This window comes from Amblyomma maculatum, chromosome 4 (assembly GCF_055883805.1).
Source record: "Amblyomma maculatum isolate TAMU_Amacu chromosome 4, ASM5588380v1, whole genome shotgun sequence".
Lineage (NCBI taxonomy): Eukaryota > Metazoa > Arthropoda > Arachnida > Ixodida > Ixodidae > Amblyomma > Amblyomma maculatum.
Genome location: NC_139347.1, coordinates 56206776 through 56229010, shown reverse-complemented (window position 1 = coordinate 56229010; position 22235 = coordinate 56206776). Strand labels below are relative to the sequence as shown.

Sequence of the window (22235 nt, the reverse complement as noted above, 5' to 3'; positions counted from 1 at the left end):
ATCGGGACACAAAGCTTCGGTTGTACAGCGCGTTTACCCGTCACCACCGAGATCTTGACAAGGCCAGCACAACTCAGCAGCCTACGTCACCACAGCGGATGGGCGATAAATTCCAGCAAATGAAGGTGCGAGCGCGCATCTGAGTCAAGTCACGTGGTGTCCTCTCGCCACTTTATCAAGCCCATATGCGCAGATTTATTGACTGATCTTTTATCGTCCATCCGCTCGTCGTGACGTTCTCTTATGGGAGAGAAGGTAATGCAACGGCCTTGTTAAAATCTCGGTGGTGACGGTTTAACACGCTTTCCATTACGCTCAGCTTCCAGCCTCACAGTCCGTTCTTCTGAAGGGCCCTTGCGAGTACCGAAGGGCGTGCGAACGGCTGTCGCATGCGACCAGGGAAGCCGCTCAGCTCGACCGATGTTTACCCTTGCAAATGCGATCTTGGGATCGCTCTCCCGAGCTGCACGATCTCGTTCGGAACGAGACCTGTCGATATTGGCTATTCGCCAGCAACGAGACGCCGGATTTAAAACTAACTTCTGTTCACTTCGGATGCCGGTTTGCGACCCGTAGTCGCAAAGCTGGAAAATCGCGCAGTGTTCGACTGGCCTGCGGCTCTCGCTTTTCGACCAATGCGACCATTTGGGACAGTCGCTTTTCGGACAGAACGGTCGCACAACCTCTGCGAGTCGCAAGTGTGAACGGGCCTTTGCGGCACCTATTACAATATTCTCTATCTAACGTTAGGATGCCGTCCATCGGTAATGAGGTATAAGCAAACGGCACGCAAAAGGAGAGATGTGGCCGCTTCAGTGGATCGACAACGGCTGACGTTACAGCAGCTATATGGCAGCGGCTCCGCCGGCCGAGCGCCGATCACATAAGATGACCTTGAGGACTTGCATGACTGCTTTCGCACTAAGTGTATTTTACAGCAGTGTTCATTCTAATAAGCGGTACTGTTACACATTATAATGTGGTATCGCGCATACCACGCATGTGAGGCAACACTGAAACCAGTACAATTTTGAGTTCACGTCGCTAGATTTCCATACGTTGTGAGTTTAGATGAAAGCACGGAGACAGCTTGATGTACGACGAGAAGCGGCAGCACGCTAACAGCGCGGATGATGTGTCCTATCAAACGCGATCTCACCGTTAGCAAACAGACCGTGGCCTACTTGACTTTTTCACGTGGACGAGCCTCTCGGCAGCGCCTTGAGGCAAGGTCCCTGAGAGCGCGCCGCTTTTGCGAGCTAAAACACGTAAACATCGCAGAGTTTAGATAAAAGAGCATTTCGTGCAATACCAATGATAAACGATTTTCGCGACAAAAAAATATTTGTGCTAAAGCGTTGGAGTAATTACTTTTTCTTAATTATACAACTCCGTGCAATTAGACGGTCGCTGCGTAAGGGATTCAAGCAGATGCTGTCGAGAAATTACAATGAACTTAGTACATTAATGCGCTGGATGGCGTTATTGTTGACGTCACTGGGTGCTACCTACGCAACAGCCGAATCAGTATACGTAAAGCAAAATTGCGCATACTGCCTCTCGTTACGCCTCATCATCATCATCATCAGCCTGATTATACCCACTGCAGGGCGAAGGCCTCTCCCATATTTCTCCACTTAACCCGGTTCTGTGCAAGCTGCATCCACTTGACCCCTGCGAACTTCTTAATCTCATCCGCCCACCTAACTTTCTGCCGCCCCCTGTTACGCTTTCCTTCCCTTGGAATCCAGTTTGTTACCCTCAGCGACCATCGGTTATCCTCTCTTCGCACTACATGTCCTGCCCATGTCCATTTCTTCTTCTTAATTTCTACTAGAATGTCGGTAACTTGAGTTATTTCTCTGACCCACTCTGCACGCTTTCTATCTCTTAATGTTACCCCTACCATTTTTCGTTCCATAGCCTACTTCACTGCAATGGCCGTATTTCACCGTATTTTTCTCCCTCTCGACAAAAAATGTGGTTTACATCACATGAATTCACTGTAAGTTGTCCGATGCCGCTTACACACTGGTTTTCCTCGGCTTTCTGCATCTGAATAGAAATGCCCTTATTTTTATGCACATCCAATGCAAAACCATCCTCGTTATAGGCGCTGCCAGCACTCACGCGAAGATGGTTGAGAGGAAATTCCGGAAGAGCGAGACGCGCAATTTTTAAAGTGAAAGATTTAAACTGCAACCATCACACATGACTCGCAGAACCACTGCATGGCTCTACTCAACTGCACCGAAAATGTGACGGCAAGAACAGAACGGGGATTAGAGAGGAGGAGGATGATGTCCCCGGCATCGCTGTCGCTTCCTAGCTTCTGCACTCTGTGCGCGGGAACACATATATGGAAAGCAAGCACGACCAACCGGGAAGCGACAAGTTCTCACAACTTATCGGCATCGTTTACGACCGCGTATTCAAAAGCGGCGAGTACACGAGCGAACATCTCGCACTGCTCGAACCGTATACAGGGGACCAGTGGAGTTTTTCCTTTACTGCACACGTGTATACCGCCGTCTCAACAAGAATACTTATTTTTGCCTCCGTTGTCGCAGCTTACTGATAACAACAAAAGAGAGACGGCCGGGCTTCTTCCACGTGGTTCTTCTTCCTAATTCCCCCACACGTACGCACCTCACTGGCCTATGTTTTCTGGGAAAATTAGCAATACTTCAGCGATGCAGCTAGACCATATCTGCAGAGGGGCAAGTCTTTCCGAAGGACGCGTTGTCTACAAAAAAGCGCCAAGCTTGCTCACGCGCCACCGTTGAGATTGCTTTTCCTACAAGGCTGGGCAAATAACAGCGCGGGTTTTCCTCGTGGTTCGTCGTTCCTGCCGGAGAGGCGACACGGAGCGAGTGAATCACGTCGCTCTGTGCGTGCTGTCCGAACGCGCTGCAATGCAGGCTGAAAGAGGAGAAGAAAGCGAAGCTGTGCACATGCTTACCTCCCCGTATGGAGAAACCCAGCGGGGCGGCGCCCCGTCGCTTGAGCTGCACCAGACGGATCTTGTTGGGCAGGTAGCCCTGGTCGGAAGGCTCTCCGCTGCTTGAACGGATCAGCTGGGGGCTGCGAAGAAGGTGAGAAGAAAAGAAGAGAGAATTATTTATTAGCGGGAAAGGTCCGCCTGTTGACCTTCACACAACAGTCACAAAAACAAATTGATTTGCCAGGTACGGTTCTATAGCGAAACCACTCATCGTCCAGGCTTTGAGCAGGGTGCCTGACTTAAGATTCTGAGAGCGCAGCATTGCCTGTGGTGACGTGACAATAATGCAGCTCAGACGCGCAGTATAGTATAAAGTTGATTGACAGAAATTAAATCTCGACTTATTTTTGTCAACTATTACAAGTGAAACGTCTCATTTAGTGAGAAATTTATAGTCTACCGCAATACACATATTAGTCTTTAGATTATGGAAAATGCCAGTCTCATCACCGTTGCCCCTCGGGGAAATTGGAACGCCAATGAGCGTACGTTTTATGTGACGGCGGCGCCTATAGATAGCCGACCGGGCCCGGCCCCGGAGCGGTCAGCGGGCAGAGCTCGTGACACCCGTGATACTGCGTGAGGCGTATACTGTATGAATGACAGCGCTCACAAGTCTCGAAGCAGCAACTTGAGGGTGTTCCTTCGCATCCAAAGTGTGCCACCTATATGGCGCACTTGTCCTTATTAACTACACAGTCAATAAGGCAGCCCATCTTCAGCACATGAAAAGACTGCGAGCTAAAGGCCACCTGACCGTGAACGATCCAAACGGTAAGCATGTGAGCATAGGTAACGATTTACTACCTCGCAGTGGCTTGAGCAAACCTCGTCGCAAACAGCACAGCGGCACACAAGCATGAAGCGATACGTGGCCGCCAAAATATATACTCCATACGTGGATGTGCGTAAATTAAACGCTTTTTGTTGTTACTTTTGTCGCTGTTGTGGCTGCCCTTTTCAGGAACACATGAACCATTCATTGAAGTGAATGCATGTGCAGAGTAAAAAGCACACGCGCGCATCCGCACATGAGCTCCTCGAGGAACGGATCCAATATATCGGAAGGCGATGCATATAGCGAGTTCAACGCGCGCTGTCGACCTTGGAGGGAAGAAGGAAGAATAGAACACGAAGAGGCTTAGAACTAGCAGTTATGCGCCTCGTTTCTGACAGGCAGTCAAAAACCCCCAAATTTCGTAGCGCAGATCAGAATCTCGCCGAACTGAAGTTCAGACTGGCGCGAGCGGAGCAGGAAATGGAAGGAAAAATAGGACAAAGGAACACATAAGAACAGGGAAGACAAGGGCACCGTTCCGCGATTCTCGTACAGACAAAATCAACGAGCTGGCGTGGACAGATGACGTTACGGATGTGCGCACTCGTCAAGGGACGAACGGTCATCTCTCCTCTGGCGGCACGCGAAGGCCATTCCTTCCAAGGTGAGGGACAGCACGGCGTGAGGCTCAGTGGCCCGTATCGGGTTTCTGTTTGCTCGAAGAGGTCCACTATTGTTGTGTTACTGCTATTCTTACGACTCTTGCTTGTTTTCGTCGAGTGCGGTGCGGCGAAGTAGGCGATGAGGTTGACTGAAACGATGGATAGCAAACCGGATCATGCATTACGTCTAAACCGCCTTAAACACGAGCGACCTCAGCGCCTATTCTGTGCGAAGTGAAACGCGGTTAAAAGCATCGTACAACCACAGTGGTGGCCTCGCTTCTTTATTAATTATTATTATTATTATTATTATTATTATTATTATTATTATTATTATTATTATTATTATTATTATTATTATTATTGTTGTTGTTGTTGTTGTTGTTGTTGTTGTTGTTGTTGTTGTTGTTGTTATTGTTATTATTATTATTATTATTATTATTATTATTATTATTATTATTATTATTATTATTATTATTATTATTATTATTATTATTATTATTATTATTATTATATTTGCACAGCCTGCTTGCCTCAGAATAGTGGCAAAAAAAAAAGAAAGAAGAAGGCTTGAGAGAAGGTTCGAAAGAAGGCGATTCGCAGATACCAACGTCAGTTCTCGGCCTCTTCGACAGTTCGCAATCCCTTTCAGCTCACTCTGAGCTCCATAGCCTGAGGGCTCCAGCCCACATAACCGTACCCTGCCATGGGTTACCGCAGCAATCAATGCATAGGAGAAAAGCAATCGATATACATATCAAAGTTGGCTGATCTGTAAAGCGTTTGGCTCGGAACCCAAGGGCCGTGAGTTCGTATTCCACCTATAACCCAATAACTTTACGAAGTTGTGTTATTTCAGGCACGCGGCGGTTATAAATTCGATTTGCGTTATGTTTAATTCACTTCCATCTCACTCTTGACGACGCGCTTAATTAACATTAGCGCTGTGTACTGTTCAAAATTTCCGCAGCCCATCTCAAAAGCGCTCCCATGTCGGCAGCACCAATCAGTGTCTGGCAACGTCACTCGCCATGTCACTCCAGGTCCGGATATTAAGAGTCCCAAACCGCTAATTTCACGCCTATAGGAATAGCGTATCTAATTCAGGGCCAAAGGATCCCGTTGGCTTCGATTCTCATCGCCAACTGCCCAATATAGATAACGAGTTTCTTGCTTGGAGAGACAGAGAGGTCGGCCGGAAAGCTGAAAATTTGACACTCCGGCTAACGACTTCACACACACACGGAGAGACAGGCAGACAAACGTCGGCGAATCTAAGTAGTATAGTAGCACTAAAGCGCTTCCGGTGTCTGCATGCATGATAATTGTCGCCTAAACGTAATTTCACAAGGTGCACCTTGTCCGTTACTATATTATTGCACTGAAAATCTCGTCCGCTTTAGTGGGCCATGGATCCCCGCGGGAAATAATTACAGTGCCAGTTCCTCACAGAATACGCGGCATTCCTTCCACACTTCCGCTCCTTCTACAGCGGATAAGACTCCAGAGCGGAAACACAGCTTTCACTCTAGGCTGTTTCCTTCAGCTTTGAAGATGTCGAAAATAATATCAATATTCAAGAAATTGGATAAAACGAATATTGGAGATTACCATCCCATATCTCGATCTTTTGTCACCTATACCTAAGTCCTAGAACTGCCTCTGCAACGCCTTAACAAACATTTCCCGTGTAATAATCTTCTGAGATGACTCGCAATACGAAAACACCCGAGGAGAACCGACCGAATTAGCCTCGATGAACTTCACAGATAAAAAAAAAAAAAAGTCAATAGACAAAGTAAGCTTCTCACCGTTTGATGTTTGTCGAGGTAACCAACGCGTTTAATACGTAGGACCCCTTATGACGTCATGGTGGTCTCCCTAGATTTCATTACGCACTTTCTAGGTGAATAGGCGTAAATGGTTGTCAGCGCAAAAGTATCAGAACTAACGATAACTAATATTGTTGTCCCTAGGTATCAATACTGAACCCATTTCTATTTTTATATATGTTAAAGACAATTGCCACACTTTGCACACGACTGTACACTATATGCTGACGACATATATTCTATGGTGAGGCAGACAAAACTAAAGAAAAATAAAGTGCCTCTGCCCGTGCCACTTAGTATAACGGGCTATATGCTGACGACAGTAAGAGCTGGGAATAACCTATTGGCCTCCTGGCTCGATGAACAGCAGTAAAACTTTGTGCCTACATGTTAATAAGTTTACGCCGAAAATATCCAAAAGTGATTGCATAAATTTAGGTGCAAAAACATCCGTCTCTCAAAAATATACAATTTTCTTGATTTTTTTTTTTTTAATAAAGAGTCAAAGAAGCGAAATTTCTGAGAGCTGCGACCGGCAGTTAACGCGTTCACAAGTGCACAAAATGTTTTCATGATTCATTCATACCCAGAACTTGTCAGCTGGAATCACCTTCCCCATGAATATTGTTTGTATGTCAGATTATAACGCATTTCGCAAAGCTATTGTTTCCCTTTGAATGTTTTTATGCTTGTAACTATGTGAATAGTTCCCTTTCACTACCTAAAAATGTGTTGTACTGTATCCCCGCTGCATTTTGAACATGTTTGCCTTCTTTATTTGCGGCTATTTCTATATATATTTTTTTTTCTCTTGTCATTGCTGTGTATTTTGTGCTTTGCATCCCCACTCCCATCTGTGATGCCCTCGGGCCCTGAGGGTAAAATAAATAAATAAATAAATAAATAAATAAATAAATAAATAAATAAATAAATAAATAAATAAATAAATAAATAAATAAATAAATAAATAAATAAATAAATAAATAAATAAATAAATAAATAAATAAATAAATAAATAAATAAATAAATAAACATGTTCTCCTTGTATACCCCAGCTTATCACCCGTTGGGTGCCCGGTGGTGCTGGGATCGAACCTCCCGCCATGCGTGGCGAGTTCTCGGACCACTAAAGCCATCGCTGCCGATACAGCGTCATTCCTCATTTAGCATTTCAAAAGAAGAAAAAACGTAGCAGAGTGCAGCACAGTATCAGGCCAGCCGATCAAATTATGAAGTTTATTATGAAGCGGATGATGTCGTAATGAACTATCATGGCAGATGACTACATCCACGACAGTGACGCATCGTTCGTTGTTGGGGTAGCTTACCTCACTCTATACGAGGGTTTTCTCTGTCATCTCGCTTTAACGAGCAGCTGCAGTGCAGGGGCAGTTCCAGAGATAAACAGCCAGCGCGCTTGAAAATCGGCCAGTGATCACATATGTTCCGTGTTCTTGAAAACACGTGCGCGCACGCAAGAGAACGCATTACCTCATTCCGGCGTGCATGGAAAGTGGCACTATGCCGTCAGTAAAATGACAGTGTGCCCTGGCTCACTGCAAGCCTTTGAGCATCGCTATAGCGACAGCAAAAGGGCGATTAAAGACTTTCAGGGGCGCACGCATGATGCAAGGAGTACTTAGCGATGTGGATCGGTATTTAAAACACCACACTGCATTGCCCGGAAGCAATTTTGCGACCTCGAAGCTGTATCTCTCCAACGTCCCCGATTCATATTCTCTCTCTCTCTCTCTCTCTCTCTCTCTCTCTCTCTCTCTCTCTCTCTCTCTCTCTCTCTCTGTGTGTGTGTGTGTGTGTGTGTGTGTGTGTGTGTGTGTGTGTGTGCGTGTGCGTGTGCGTGTGCGTGTGTGTGCGTGCGTGTGTGTGTGTGTGTGTGTGTGTGTGTGTGTGTGTGTGTGTGTGTGTGTGTGTGTGTGTGTGTGTGTGTGTGTGTGTGTGTGTGTGTGTGTGTGTGTGTGTGTGTGTGTGTGTGTGTGAGTGAGTGAGTGCGTGTGCGCTTGTGTATAGGCACGTTTCCAACAAGAAGCTGTTGTAAAGGCTTAGAATAACATTAACGCAGGAGCAAGCTATGGACGATTGCTCCGCATACCACATTCGCGCCAACAAATGAGGAGACTTCGCATCTTCGAACGCACTCCGGTTTTCGCGGGCACCGGACCATCGGAATGCCTTCCGGGGCACGTGCCGAGAGCGGCATACTTCGATATCCCAACCTGCACGGACGCCGAACAGCCACCGGGCAGCGGCTGGCAAACGCCTCGAAGGCCGAATACACGCTCGATATAATAAGCGATATCGAATTCGCCAAACAAATGACCCTCTATTTCCCGTATCCTGCCAAATCACTTAGTCGGCCGACCAACTATCGGTATGTACGTGTGTCCCAGCAGTTCTCTCCACATAACGCCGTTTTGACTCCGGAGCTCGCGAGCACGCATACCTGGCTGAAAAGCCATTCAAACGCCCAGGTACACACGAGAAACTGCAGAGGCGGTGTGCCTTCACGTTTTCTGCCCATCGTTACTTTTATTTATTTCTCTCTCTCTCTCTCTCTCTCTCTCTCTCTCTCTCTCTCTCTCTCTCTCTCTCTCTCTCTCTCTCTTTACGTTGCTGGGAGCGCACGGATTCGGCGTGGGTGCATGCCAAAACAACTCTTCTCCAAAACGATCTCGCGCTCGCGCGCGTGACTTCGGTTTCGTTAGAGGCTGCTTACACAAGCGCCGAAGGCAGAACATCGTTCTTCGACGGCGTTGGTTGATGGCAAAACAGGCGATGCTATCGAACCGAGCCGTGCGCGCAAGGCTAACACACGCGCCGCAAGCCGACTGCACGCATGCATGCACAACACCACCGAATGCGCCATCGAAGGATGGAAAAGAGTTAGCCCCAATCGACGCGTCGAGGGACGCGAAAAACAATGGGGCCTCGCAGAACGCAAATAGCGCCGATGCAATCGCACCGCGAAGAAACGCGCAAGGGCCCAAACAGGGATGGGCCCTTTACGTGGTAACCAGGAATGCGGTAAAGCATTTATTAATTGACGAACTGAGCCGCTTAAGGAATAGCGTTGCAGCACTAGGCCTCAGCATACACACCAGTGCCTCTAGTCCCTGCAAGTCGAAACAAGTTGAAATGCTGCACTTTATGGATATTAGGGCGAAAGCCTTTCTGGGATCATGGAAAGAAATCCCGTGCGCGAGAGTTGTGCGCGAGGTGTGCGCCAGACCTGTGCATCGGATCTGTGCGCTGATGTGTCATTTGTCAATCACCCTGATGACATCATCAGAAAAATAGAAGCCCTGTCTCCATCGAGAATCGAACCTCTATCCCCTCGGATCTCCAGCCGAGCGCTTTAACCAATTGCGCCACGCCCGGATCGTGTAACGGACGTCATAATTATCCTTGTCTACCGTGAGGATGATAGAAGTGATGACACTGACGCTGCAATTCGTGACAATGACAATGATGACAGTAGCAATGAAAAATTACAAGAGTTCAACGCTGCTGAACCAAATATTGGGGGAAAGCATTAGCTGCGGGTGACCGAGCGTTCTTCTCTTTTTCTTCTTCCCCAGCCCACATATAAAGCCCCGCTTTAACCAACCCGTATGAACGAGCCTTAGTGGCCTATAGGGGTAACGTGAATGCCAGGGTCCTAGCAGGCTGATTCTGACATAACCGTCCCATGTGAAACGAGAGACCCAAATTGGCAGTTCCTGCCAACTCAGCCGCGGCTCCGACCGCGCCACGCCGACCGCTTGAGTTGGGAGCCCATCTCTCGCTTTTGTGTCACGTGGGGTGTGACGTCACAGCGTCACGTGGGTAAGACGTGGCTATCGCCGCGCTACACCGACCGCTTGAGTTTGTAGCCCAGCTCTCACCCTAGTGTCACGTGGGGTGTGACGTCACAGCGTCAAGTGGGTAAGAAGTGCGTGGCTACCGCTGCACTACGCTGAAGGCTCGAAACCTAGAGTAGTAGTGCTTTCGCAATAATAATGACACGGTGCATTCAGTTGATAGTGAGAGCAAACGTGATGCACCGAGTGCTGCAGCAACGCTCAGGGGCTTTCGCATTTCTGCAGTGTAGATTCCACAGTGCTCTCAGAATTTTTGATATTATTTAATATTCTCCCCAAGCACGACCGCGAAGAATGCTGCTTTTTCTGCAGGATAGCTAGCAGAACAACAGGTTTCGAACCTATAGTGTTCACCCCTGGCCACAGGCATACACGCACAGCAGGCAGATGGTATATCGCAGTATGTCATACCACGTTATATAAAGAAAAAACCCTTTCTTATAAGCTAAGTTGCAGACAATAAACTGGATATAATGGTGGCCACTTATAGCATTCAAACGAGTAAAAAGATCGATACCTACAAACGCTGCGCATATACACCACTGCCGCTCACTCGTACTGCGCAAAGCTGCATCGTAAAGAAGAGGCAGGAACAGTAAAGCCCGACAAAGAGCCGTGGGAAAGATTTATTTTTCATTCCACAAGAGTAATGCGAATACATACTGTATTAAAAAATAAAACGCGACAGACATAGAACGCCCAGAGCACTCACTTCACCAGTACAGGGAAATGTTGTGCTCCATATTCCCGAACGCCAAAGAGCCAGTGACGGTGGGTATCGCAAACTTCTAAAGCCGGGGGTGCCTAATGATAAGTTGTCGAGCGCAGCGGCTCTGGGTGTAGCGGCCTGTGAATGTGTTGAATGGCTCTGAGCTGTGAAGGCCGCTTACTATGGGCAAACTGCCAAGCTACAACGAAACCAAGATTCGTGGCAAATAATCCTAGCGTTTTTTTACTCTAAGTCATGTCGAGACAAAAGACTTCCTTCGTTGTTTTTTTGTTGATTTTGTTTTTCGCCTCCCAGCATCACGCATTGTATATCAATGCAGTGACCGTCATTCAAACGGAGCCAGAAAGAAGGTTTAAAATACCGAGAATAAAGGAAAATTATTCACGCAAGCGGAAATCTATTCCCTGTAGAGGCAGCACACACACCTATCATTTCCTAGAGCAGCGCGATGTAAAATGATGCTGGCGCGACGTATAAACTTCGTTTTCGAACAGCTAGCGACTCGCCAAATATTTCTGTTCTGTTCGGCATTTTATAAGGACGAAACCTTATAAAATGCCGAGCACTAAATTTAATTCCCCTTAATTACGCCCCGCTGCCTCACCGACCTTTCTCTCGTTAAATAGAGCCCATGCATATATAGCTGGAGTCTGTAAGCCCGCCGCGCACTTGTAGATGCTTCCCAGCAGTCCCTCCCAAGGTCGCACAAGAGCTTGCCAACGTTTCTTCCGCGGAATGGGCGCGACTCGACCTCCTACCCAGACTCTGCTGCGGAACGACCAAGTGCAGAACGATAGAACGTACCCCCCCCCCCCCCCCTCTTTTTCATTCTAGGCTCACAGCGAAGAATAGGCTATTAAAAAGAAAGCTGAGCCGAGTAAGGCACACGGACGTGGCCTCTATTAAAGGCACGCAAGTGCGCATACGCCGCATACATGAAACGGAAGCGAAAGCGAAGAAGTTGTGCCGCGCGCATGCGTACAAGGACTGTCATGCCGCTCACGTACGATGTCCCGCGGATTTCACCGGCTAGGTGCAGCATGCACTGGACGGTCCGACATCGTGCGAACTGCCCCGAATCACTGACTCATTTCACACCCCCGACACCAGCATGTTTATAAGTAGCCTTCGCGCTAGGTGGCGCGCTAGGGAATCGAGGGCGCATATCGGAGACAGCTGTAGGGAGATATACGGTCAAAAGCAGGATGTCGATTGTTTCTCAGATGTCTAGTATACAGAAACGTTGAGTCAATCTCCTGGAATGTACACATCGCAAGCCCATAAGTTCGATGTGGAGGAATATGTGTGACGATAAGAAATGGTGCAAAACAATAACGAAAAACGGAAACTTGCGCCCTAATCACTGCGCTACCGCGGCGGGACGTATTTGCAAGGACTGTCGCTGGACCAACACCAAACTGACTCAGCGTTCTTCGGTCGTTGTGCACTACAAAGCGTACAAGACAATGCTCCGAAAGCTTTCTTCATCTTTTTATTTTTTGGTCTTTCCCCCTTTCTATTTCTCTTTTATTTGAGTTGGAGGGAGTACCGACCATCGCGGCGAAAACCTACCTAGCAACTTCAGCGCCATTATTTTCAAGAAACCGCGCTTGTACTCGATACACACGCCGAACAGCTTCTTCGCACAAACCGATACAGTTCACAGCATTGCCACGTACATGCGATGTGAATGCAATCACCGAAGCGAATTCAATGCAAATGAACAGTATGGACATAAATTTAACGGGCCGACCTCCTCCTCCTACGCAACAAAGACTCCCAACTCCCGCCAAGCTTAATTCTTGCCCGCCATTTCCTCAACCACGATGCTGCTCCGCCCACAAAGTGAACAGATCCCGTCACGCTTAATCTTGCTGCTGCTGTTACACTGTAGATGCGATCGCTTCTGTTGCTGCCTTGTTAACGTTGATGTAGATGGAAAACGAGGTAGAAACGAAGGGAGTCAACCGCATAAAGAGCGAAGCATCAGCCCGAGTGCACCCTTCGATGGCCGCTGGCGTCCAATTAAGCCAGGAAAAAGGGGCTACCCCCTTCCTAGCCGGGCCGGACAAACAGCCAGGGTCCGCTTGACGGCACCAGCGGCGGCGGGAAAGCGAGACCGGCCCAGCGGCGGCGCTGAATAATAGGCGGCACGGGGCGAAACGAGGCCGGCCATCGGCGCATTCCAGAACGTGCCACCGGCCGGAGGTACCGAGCCGCTGACCAGGCGGCGGCCGCAGTCGAGGAACGCATTGTCAATGCGCTTGAACGTGCGGACCCCCGCCGTGCGACATGCAGGTACCCAGCTGCGCACAAGTACGTGTGTGTGTTGCGTGTCCTTGTACTTGCATGCCTTGGTTGCCCGTCCGCAACTTATGCTCGAGAAGCGTTTGTATGAGCATCGTGTCGTGCAAGTTAACGGTATCAGGGATGGAGCTGTCTGCGGACACCGGTAAGCACCGACAGGAGCAACTCGAGGCCGCGCTGTTTATAAGGCGAAAACCTTTCTATGCTCATGATGAATATCTCGCGTTCGCGAGATTTGCTCGCGAGATTCTGCGAAATGTGCCCGTGAGAGGTCGTAATAGGTTGTGACGTCGATGTAATTTTCCCTTTAGGGTAGTTAGGCCCCCATTCTTGCGTGTTGAGGAGAGGAGTCCTGAGATGCCGATGTTATCGAAGACGAAGCCGAAGAGGAAAAAGAAAATTAAATAAATTATATATATAGAAAAGTACACAAATACGCAATACAGAGGTAGAAGAAGAAGGAAAGGCTTTCGTCATTAAGCTCATAAGCGAAGCGAAGTGCAATCTTGCAATTTTTTGTCATCAGCGGAAGGGAATGGGTGACAACCATGACGACTGGCGTCATCGCCATCCTTCATCATTCCGTTCTTCTCTGCCAAATCCTCGACGGCTATGCCTCTGCAGACGCGGTTGCGCAATGGATCTGGATGAATATAGAAAATGAAAGGCGCATGCCGCCAACAGCGGATTTATGTATGCGCATATTAGCAAACAGCACAGTGACAGCAGGTGACTTATTTTCCTGTCCTTTTTTATGACCCAACTAACGCATGCATGGTGCAACCGTTCAGAAAGGTGAGATGGCGGCCAAGGGAGCCAAAAGCGTCGCTAAGACAGAAGAGCGGGCGAATGTTACGGCCAGATATCGAAAGCAACGAGGGACGCCCAGCGCGCTTCTGTGCACGGTAAAACGAAGCGGATGGAGGTGGAACGTAAAGCCAAGGGACGCTGGACACACTGTCCTGCTTGCACGACGGGAAGTGGCAGAAGGCGGCGGTTCCTCAAGCTACGAAAGCAACCACGGAGATTATGAGCGCTGTTCGGCTCGAAGAACAGAAGCGCGCGGAAACGATGGCAAGTCAACCATTCAGAAAACCTTGCCTATATAAGCGAGTACATCCACCGCTATCTATGTGAGCCGTGCTAAAATGCGCTCTCCATTTCCTGAAGTGCATTCTAATGCTTATATACCTGCCCAAACAATTAAAGGGCAATTCTTTATACTTGTAATCACTCACCTATCACAGCATGCAATACATATATCAGGCGTTTCATCGAACGCTTTCAAAGCTTCTAGATATAAAGTTTGAAATAGAAAAAAAAAATTTTTTTCAAGAATATGCTCCCTGTTTACGTAATTTAAAGAAAAAGGAAAAAGAAAACACCTCTAACTATATCTCTAACTAAGCAACTAAAGCTCACTAATTAAATTTTAATTAACCCAGTTGGGTGGCTAGTATCAACGGTAACTTCGAAGTTATGCACAAAACGATGCACCTTCTGTTGCCACTGTTAATATTGTTACCTGGTAAATATACTAAATGGATAAAGAAAACAAGTCTGATAAAGAGGCGTGTCTGATGAATGTGACAAAATTACCCTACATGTAGGGCAACGCCGCGACAGTCTCTAAAAGCCGACTGCACCCGTTTTCGAATTAGTCTTGGGTTGACGCACAGATCGTTAAAACTAAAGGGACAGCGAAAACATAGCAGTTCAGAACCCTAAACAAAGTTACTGCCGGCGTATTCAGTACGCTTCAGATAGCGACAATTCATTCGCACAGACACCTGCAATCAATTACAAGCTTTCAGATGGGCGTTCTCTATAGAAACATTTTTCCTTCACACGCGCTTCACTCGGTGGAAAATGAAAATGAGGCGCACTGCAGCGATCGAAAGCAGGAGAACGGAAGACATAATCCTTCAAATCGCTGACTTAATGCCGAAGCGGCTGCCTTTCCTTGACACCGGACCCTCTGTGATACATGAGGGAAGATCGCTCGCAAGCACAGCGCAGAGAGCTATAAACCGAGATGCGCGGATGTGATCGCCATAACAGCCTCCAATACATTGCGGAGCTCGGCGCAAACAAGTTTTCCGGACGCTTACCTTTTCCTGCTTTTAATCCTATGGCATTTGTGTGTGTTTTTTTTTAATATCTCCCAAGTATTTTAGCGAACCGGCACCAACCGGAGCAGAGTGACGGGAACGGGCACTGCATCGGCCGCCAAGAAGTGCTGGCGGCCGGGTCGAACTCGGTCACAAACAGGATTAATGTAACGCAGCTCACGATCTGGTTTTGCTCCAGAGCATTAATTTCCTCGAAAGGGTGAAGCATCGGTTCAATGACAGGAGCACAGCCTTGCCCCGTCACCCGCAAGTAGAGGTATACGCGTCTCTCCTTCGTCACGCCGTATAAGTAAAAGCGGGAACGGAGAGAGAGAGAGAGAGAGCACTCTTCGTATAGCGTTGTCGCGGTGACTACAGGTACACGCTAATAAGGTTAGCGTGACCGTCATCGCGAAAGAGGAAGGAGTTGTTGGATTCTCACACGCGCACCAATGAGTTCACGGCAGGAAGGTGCCTGGCTAAATCATTAGGCGCGAAGGATATTGAACAGCGCGAGCACAGGGTTGGGCAAAAGTTACCAGGCCACGCACAGGGCCTGCTTTACGCAAATACCTTAAAATCAAACTCATTGTACAGAGTGAAAGAAGCATCATTATCTCCGTTGAGAACTGGAATATTTATTCTTAATCGCTCAAAAGCAGACCTGTGACTTGGGAACTGCATAGACCAAATCTATACGGGTCGCGAACACCATAAAGTTGTAGTCTTCGAATGCGCAGCCGAAAGGTCAATGCAGTGGACACTGCAACGCTCATTTTAGAATTTTCGTTTTGTCAATTACGTAGATTACGGGTGTCTTCAAGCTGCTAATTTAGAGGTACGTACGGTAAGAACGAGCAGTTCTAGCCTGTAGTAACAGCGGGTCACGGCAAATTGAGATTGAAACGTCGCGCGGTTGGTCTGGGTTCACCAGCGTCCTAGGTGAATTGCTCTCCACTAAAGGGGGCGAAAAATAAGAAGTAAAAAAATCCTACGGCAATGCCCTTGCATCTTTTCTTTCTCTTATCCTTCTTAGTTCACAAGATAACGGACCTTGCAAGGGCGGTCAGCGCGATGCACGTCGCATTAAACAGTACAGAAGAGAAGGAGGGGAGGGGGATTCTAGAAGGAAGGGATACGAGCAAACAATGCTCGCCAACGCGCAGGCTCTCTCAGAGGGGCTCTGCACCACCGGGCGCAAATTTGCACAATTAACCTTTGCACCACGACTCCGCGAGGAAAGTCGTTTTTACCCATCACGACGGCGGTGGCCGCGGCTGGAGCACGGCTAGCAGGGCAAAGAAGGGTCGCATCCCGTTATAGACAGCTCACTCTGGCCGCGCCGAGAATATAAACTAATCATCCCCCGCACCAACTGGCCAGTCTGTCTCTGCTGACCCAAGGTGCTCCTCGGCATAAAGAGGAAAGGGGGGGTACTAAATCTGCCTATAATAAGCTGCATGATCGTGGATACCTTGGCGGGCAGGAGCACCCTCTCTGGCCTGGCGGCTGTCTTTGAAATAATGCGGCCATGCACTAGTAGTAATTCTCGCCTTTTTCACTTTTTTTTTCTTTTTTTTTTTCACCCGTTCGTTCTTCACACTGGTGTCAACATTATAGCTGGGTCCTATCCCTTAATATGATCTAAGCATATGATCCATTGTGCGGCCATATGTGGCCATTAAATGCTTAATCGAGACGAGATGGCAAAAAGATCGATTGGAAGACCATTTTCGCACAACGCTTGCCTTACTTCGACTTTTCAGTCAATATTCGCAGCGGGCGTTGGTCATGGTTATCACCGGAGTATAAGATGACCACACCAGTCAGCACAAGGTGAAAGGGTGTACATAGTCATATGTGCCGCGCATTTACAAGACGCGTTTGTGAATGCGGTCAGTTCGAACCCTGTTGAGCAGAAACGAGAGTTCTTCGGCTTTGTCATGAGACCTGTATCGACTACTGAGGTGATGCTTCGTCCTCTCGATGCCATTCTTTTGTTCAATGAAACTAGGGCGCAGCACCGGCATGTGGCTGCCGCCCTCGTCAAACTCGACCCGAGTACGCCTGGTGAACTTGGAGCGCCCCAGGTCACGCCGTCGCGACAGGTAACTTGGAGCAAATAAACGTATAGTAGGGCAATAGAAACAAGCTCTTATTGCAACGACATAGGTATTCAATTTGTATGGCCGGAGCTGGCCCTCTGCCGCTAGTAGGGTGCCTCAATGTAGCGCGCCGCCGTACGGCGGCGCTGGCATCGAGGGCCGCTAGCGGTCGTGCGCGCTACCTTGTGGTCAACCAGTCGTATAGTCCGGTGCGACGCAGTTATGTTTGGTTTTGTGAGTACGCCTAACCTCGAATCACCAATCACCAGGTAATTGCGCGTACATGATCATTAGATGCTATAGCATTTCTTTTCTTAGTTTCCGAAGCCGCGCCTGTAAGCTCTCTGTGAGCTCTCACCCGCCGCCTAGAGAATCGGACAAACCGGGCAGACCTAGCCCAGAGATAGAACTACAGATCGTGGACATACAAGGAGCCCGCATGCTATACATATACCGGTCATTACCGAGTGGACGCTAACGAGCCGGCACGTGTCCTCGCTCGGAGGGGCTGTATAGCAAGTGAATACGTCCAGTCTACAAGAGATCGCTCATGCACCCGCCCGTTAATATGCCGCGCGCACGATCACTCTCTTCAGCATAAGGTGCGGCCGGCCTAGGCTAGGGCTGCTCCACGCCAAATGAGGACGGCAGTCCATCGACGAACCGATAGCGACTGGCCACACGTGGTGCACTGAGGGGCGGGGGTGGCGGCGAAGGCGAAGCTCCGTTCCCGCTACAACGCTGCGGCCGGCGACCGCGCTTCGCTCCGCTATAGCTCCGCTCACAAGGTCGGTTTGTGTGTTGGGCGGAAAGAAGACAAAGATGGTGGCGGTGGCCGACTTAGGAATGGGCTCGTCGCGAACAGAGAACACTCCCTTCGAGTGCGTGTTGTGTGCGGGACTCCGGGGCGATCTTCGCGTAACATTCAGTTCACTGATCCATTCCTGTCGCGGCTTTGTATGCAATTTATTATTTAATCTCGCTCGCTCCACTTGCGTCAGCTGGCCTTCAAATATGATTCCCTCCCTCCCTATCGTTTCTTTCTTTTTTTTTTCTGCGTTCCAAAGATTAACGCAGCCGAAGCAAGTTGCTTGTTTTTGGTCTTGACGCAGGACCCCCGGCACCTCGAAAAGAAGCTGACGGTGGCCCTTACCGCGTTATGCAGCCTTAATAATGACAAATAGGCTGCTTTCGTTGCAAACGAAGCCTGTCTAAGCTGGAAAAGGTGAAAAAGTGCGATACACGAACCACCACCAGCCGAAGTTCTCTCACACACACTGCGACGAAGTGAAGCCCGATTTAAATGCGGACCTGCGAGGTTAGGCTAGACGGTGGTAGATTTTCAAGCGGTCTTCACGGAGACTATCTAGGTCTGGGCATCGAGTTTGGACCAGGAAAAAAAAAAAAAAAAATATATTGTTTAATTTTGTACCTTATTTTGTAAATTCTGTAAATTTATCTGCCGAAATTAAATACGTGTTCTGCTGCTGAAGAAGAACTTAACCACACAACGGTCCAAACAATCGAATTTCGTACCATGAACAGCATTTGTATGAAACTGGCCTCAGTGTTACCGTCCAGGCGTTCTGTGTTGACATTTAATGGAGGATATTCAGCTAAAGGCTGGCTATTTACTGTTTATTGTGCGTTTTGCCTCACCGAAGCCGGCCGATACTGCGCGATTGGCCCCGTCTGGAAGTTTCCAAATGTAGAGGTACGCGCGAGCTTCGAGACCGACGAAAAACTCGCCAATGTACAGTGTAGCGCGCAGTCGCTGCCGTCAGCAAGCGTCCTTGCTAATTTCTACGGAATCCGTTCCTCGGAAAGGAGACACTCTACTTTCGTTACAATATAACAGCGTTCAAGTGTACCACATCACAATGAAATTGTAGCCGATAGACAGCGGTACTCATTCCTTACCCGGCCCTCAATACAGCTATGTTGGAAAGAAGAAAAAAATACATGCGCGGTTGCTTTCAAACTTTTTCCCACCTTTTGTCCGTGTGGCAAACACTCGGCGAGCTATTTGACTCAAATACGGCTCCTTCGGGGTCAGATTGATGTGGCTTCTTTTCGAGTACACAACATATGCATGTACAGCTTCTCTCCAGCTGGCAACTTGATGTTAACGCTTCACCTAGTGAAGACAATAAACTATCGTGTTTTTTAAAAGTCTTTTAAAACATATTTTCCGAAAGCGAGGGCTCTGGTTTTCGCGTAATTAAAGCATTGAACTAATCCGCACAGCGGCGTCGCTGGCACACCGGCAGCAATACAAGGTCTAGAAAACGCTCAAGAAATAGCTCCGAGTATAGAACGAGGGCCAAATTCGTGCCAGATCACACTGCCTGCGCTTCCGGCCAGACGGGCTACGGTATGAATTACGCGTACACCCGCGGCCTTCAGCCAGAAAGCGGTGTCAATTAGGGCACCTCCTTTGCAAGGCATATGAAGCCTTATATTGCGTCACGGCCTCCGGCAGAGAGTTTGCCATTTAGACGCACAAGAGCATGCAGCTATGCGACACGGGCATCGGGGCTCGATTTCTCACGCAGAGCCGAGTTCAGTGGCAGCCATGCATAGGAGGACGGCGCTCCGGCTCCCAAGGACAAGTGTCCCGCGTTCCTCTAGGAATGCCGTCCTGTGCGTTACACAACTCGCTCTCTTTCGCCTTCGCTTTCCAGGAATGTTGGCAGATTAATCACTCTGAAAAGAACATTCACTCCGCTCTTGCACACTACTGAGACATATCTCACCACCGACGGCGATGTTCGCTATGTCTTATTTTTATAACATTCATTTTCCGCAACGACAGTATTTTTTTTTTCTATCATTTACTTATGCTGCGCAATGTCTTATTACAAAGTCTGTTGACACGACCAACTGCATCAAAACAAGCGTCTTCAATAAAATTTTGTTTCTATTCTGTTTTCGGCGCCAACTATAGTATCCAAGCTGATGCTCAGGTTTGGGCTAGTTTGTAGAGTTTAACATCCCGAAACGACTCAAGCTACAGGAGGGACGGCGTAGTGGGGGCACTCTAGAAATTTCAACCACCAGGGTTATTTAACGTGCACTTAACTTTTACTGGCACCGCACTGCACACGGGCGCCTGGTTTTTCGCCTCCATCGAAAAGCGGCCGCCACGGCAGGGGTTCGATCCCGCATCCTTGGGCACAGCAGTCGAGCGCCCTAACCACTGGGCCACCGCGGCGGGGCTTAGGGTTTCCAACCTAAAGTTCTCTGCTATAATTTTACTGACGACTTGAGTCATGAATTGCAACTGCGCATCATAGGATCATAGGAATGGTTAAATGTAACAAACGTTGCAAGTTGCAACCATGCCGTGCAGCGTTCCGCGATTACAGTCCTGGTGCGTTCAGCCGCATAGCCATCGCAGCTTGTAGGCACCAACATCCACATATATATGTTGCAAAAAAAAAAAAATATGACAGACAAGCTCGTGAGAAGTTGTCAGTAATGTTTCTATAGAGAACGCTTTTGCGTTGGAGTGAAGGCATCTAGTACTGGCCGCAGCTTGAAGACTCTCGTCATGTGCAGGCATCTATGGTTAATGCCGTACGTTATACGTTTGGGCCGGAGTTGTGGCATCCTTCGCGCAGCATGCTTTGACAGCGTAAAACAAGTTTCTTTCTCCGAACTCAGTACAGAATGCTCGCATAGATTGTTCGCATGAATGTGAAGACATGTTACTGCACGCTGACTGGCGCGTTCTTCTCGGACGTCTTTCTCCCTATCCATTTCCTTCACGTGCCACACTAATCCTCATCATGATGGACTAATCGTGGTGGATTATTTGCTTTAGATGCGCTATTAGCAATGGCTTTGTAAGCGCTTTAGTGCCCGCATGTCGCGGGTGGCATACATTTGCGCTTATGGTACGTTTTGAATTCGATGTGTTGTATTCGCAACAATCGTTTTTCTCCATCGTCCCATTTGAACGCTTGCGTTCAATGGTAACAGCGCAAGACAGACAGCCTTCACATACGTTTTTATCAAGTTATTAAGCAGCGAAAGTCCTGATCATTTAGAGCGTATGTTGCTTACAGAAGCTTCATCGAGTATAGATCTAATTTTTTTTTTTTTCCCTGGCGATGAAGAAGGATTTCAAAAGCCTTCAAAGACCACTCCGAGCCCAATGTTACGATCCATCAAGTGAAAGAAATTTGTGTAAGCACAGATTGCAAGGACCAGGAGTGAAGCAAGAGGAGGTCACTCTTCGTGAAGAGGTCAGCCCTAATGAGGCCAGCTCTAGCAAACATGTCTGCAACTGTTTCCCACGAGACCGCAGTTTTCTGTATGGGGCCTTTGAACTGAGGTTGTTTGAGAGCACTTCATTTGATTGATGCTCGAGGCGCGCTCGTTTAGCAAGGTATAACCTTGGAGAGCAGTGTGTTTGCAGAAACAAGAGAATTCCTCGCTGGTCTTGTGATAAAATCGACAATCTTTGCTGAACTGCGCAAGCAAAGGGACCTCTTGGATTATGAAGGACAGTTCCTTCATGGCGAATTCGAGTGGGAGAGCAGATGCCCTCAAGAGCACTTCGAAAGTGCTCTCAGGCAAGCGGGCGCCCTCCAGTGGGAGAGCAGGAGTATAATTACTGGCTTCCAATGGTAGAGGAGGAAGGCTTTTCCTCCGCTGAGAGCAGCAGAGTGCACTCCCGGCTGCTCTCTCGTCTAAAACGAGTGTAGAGGAAGTCACATGGCGTAAAGCGTCATATATATCCGCGCCATCCTTTTCTTGACGCTCAAAATGGCGGCTGCAAAACGTTGGCGCTCGGCGAGCTCTTCGGAATCAAGCGAATTTG

General features: G+C 48.3%; 1 protein-coding gene across 6 annotated transcripts in view; it reads right to left on the bottom strand.

Moving 5' to 3' along the window:
• Positions 1-22235, bottom strand: part of LOC146191104 (uncharacterized) — a 145606-nt gene that overhangs the window by 78488 nt on the left and 44883 nt on the right. For all 6 annotated transcript variants that reach the window (XM_084601578.1, XM_084601580.1, XM_084601582.1 and 3 more), the window contains exon 2: positions 2963-3084. In XM_084601578.1, the coding sequence (XP_084457704.1) occupies positions 2963-3084 (122 nt within the window). The remainder of the gene's footprint in view (positions 1-2962; positions 3085-22235) is intronic.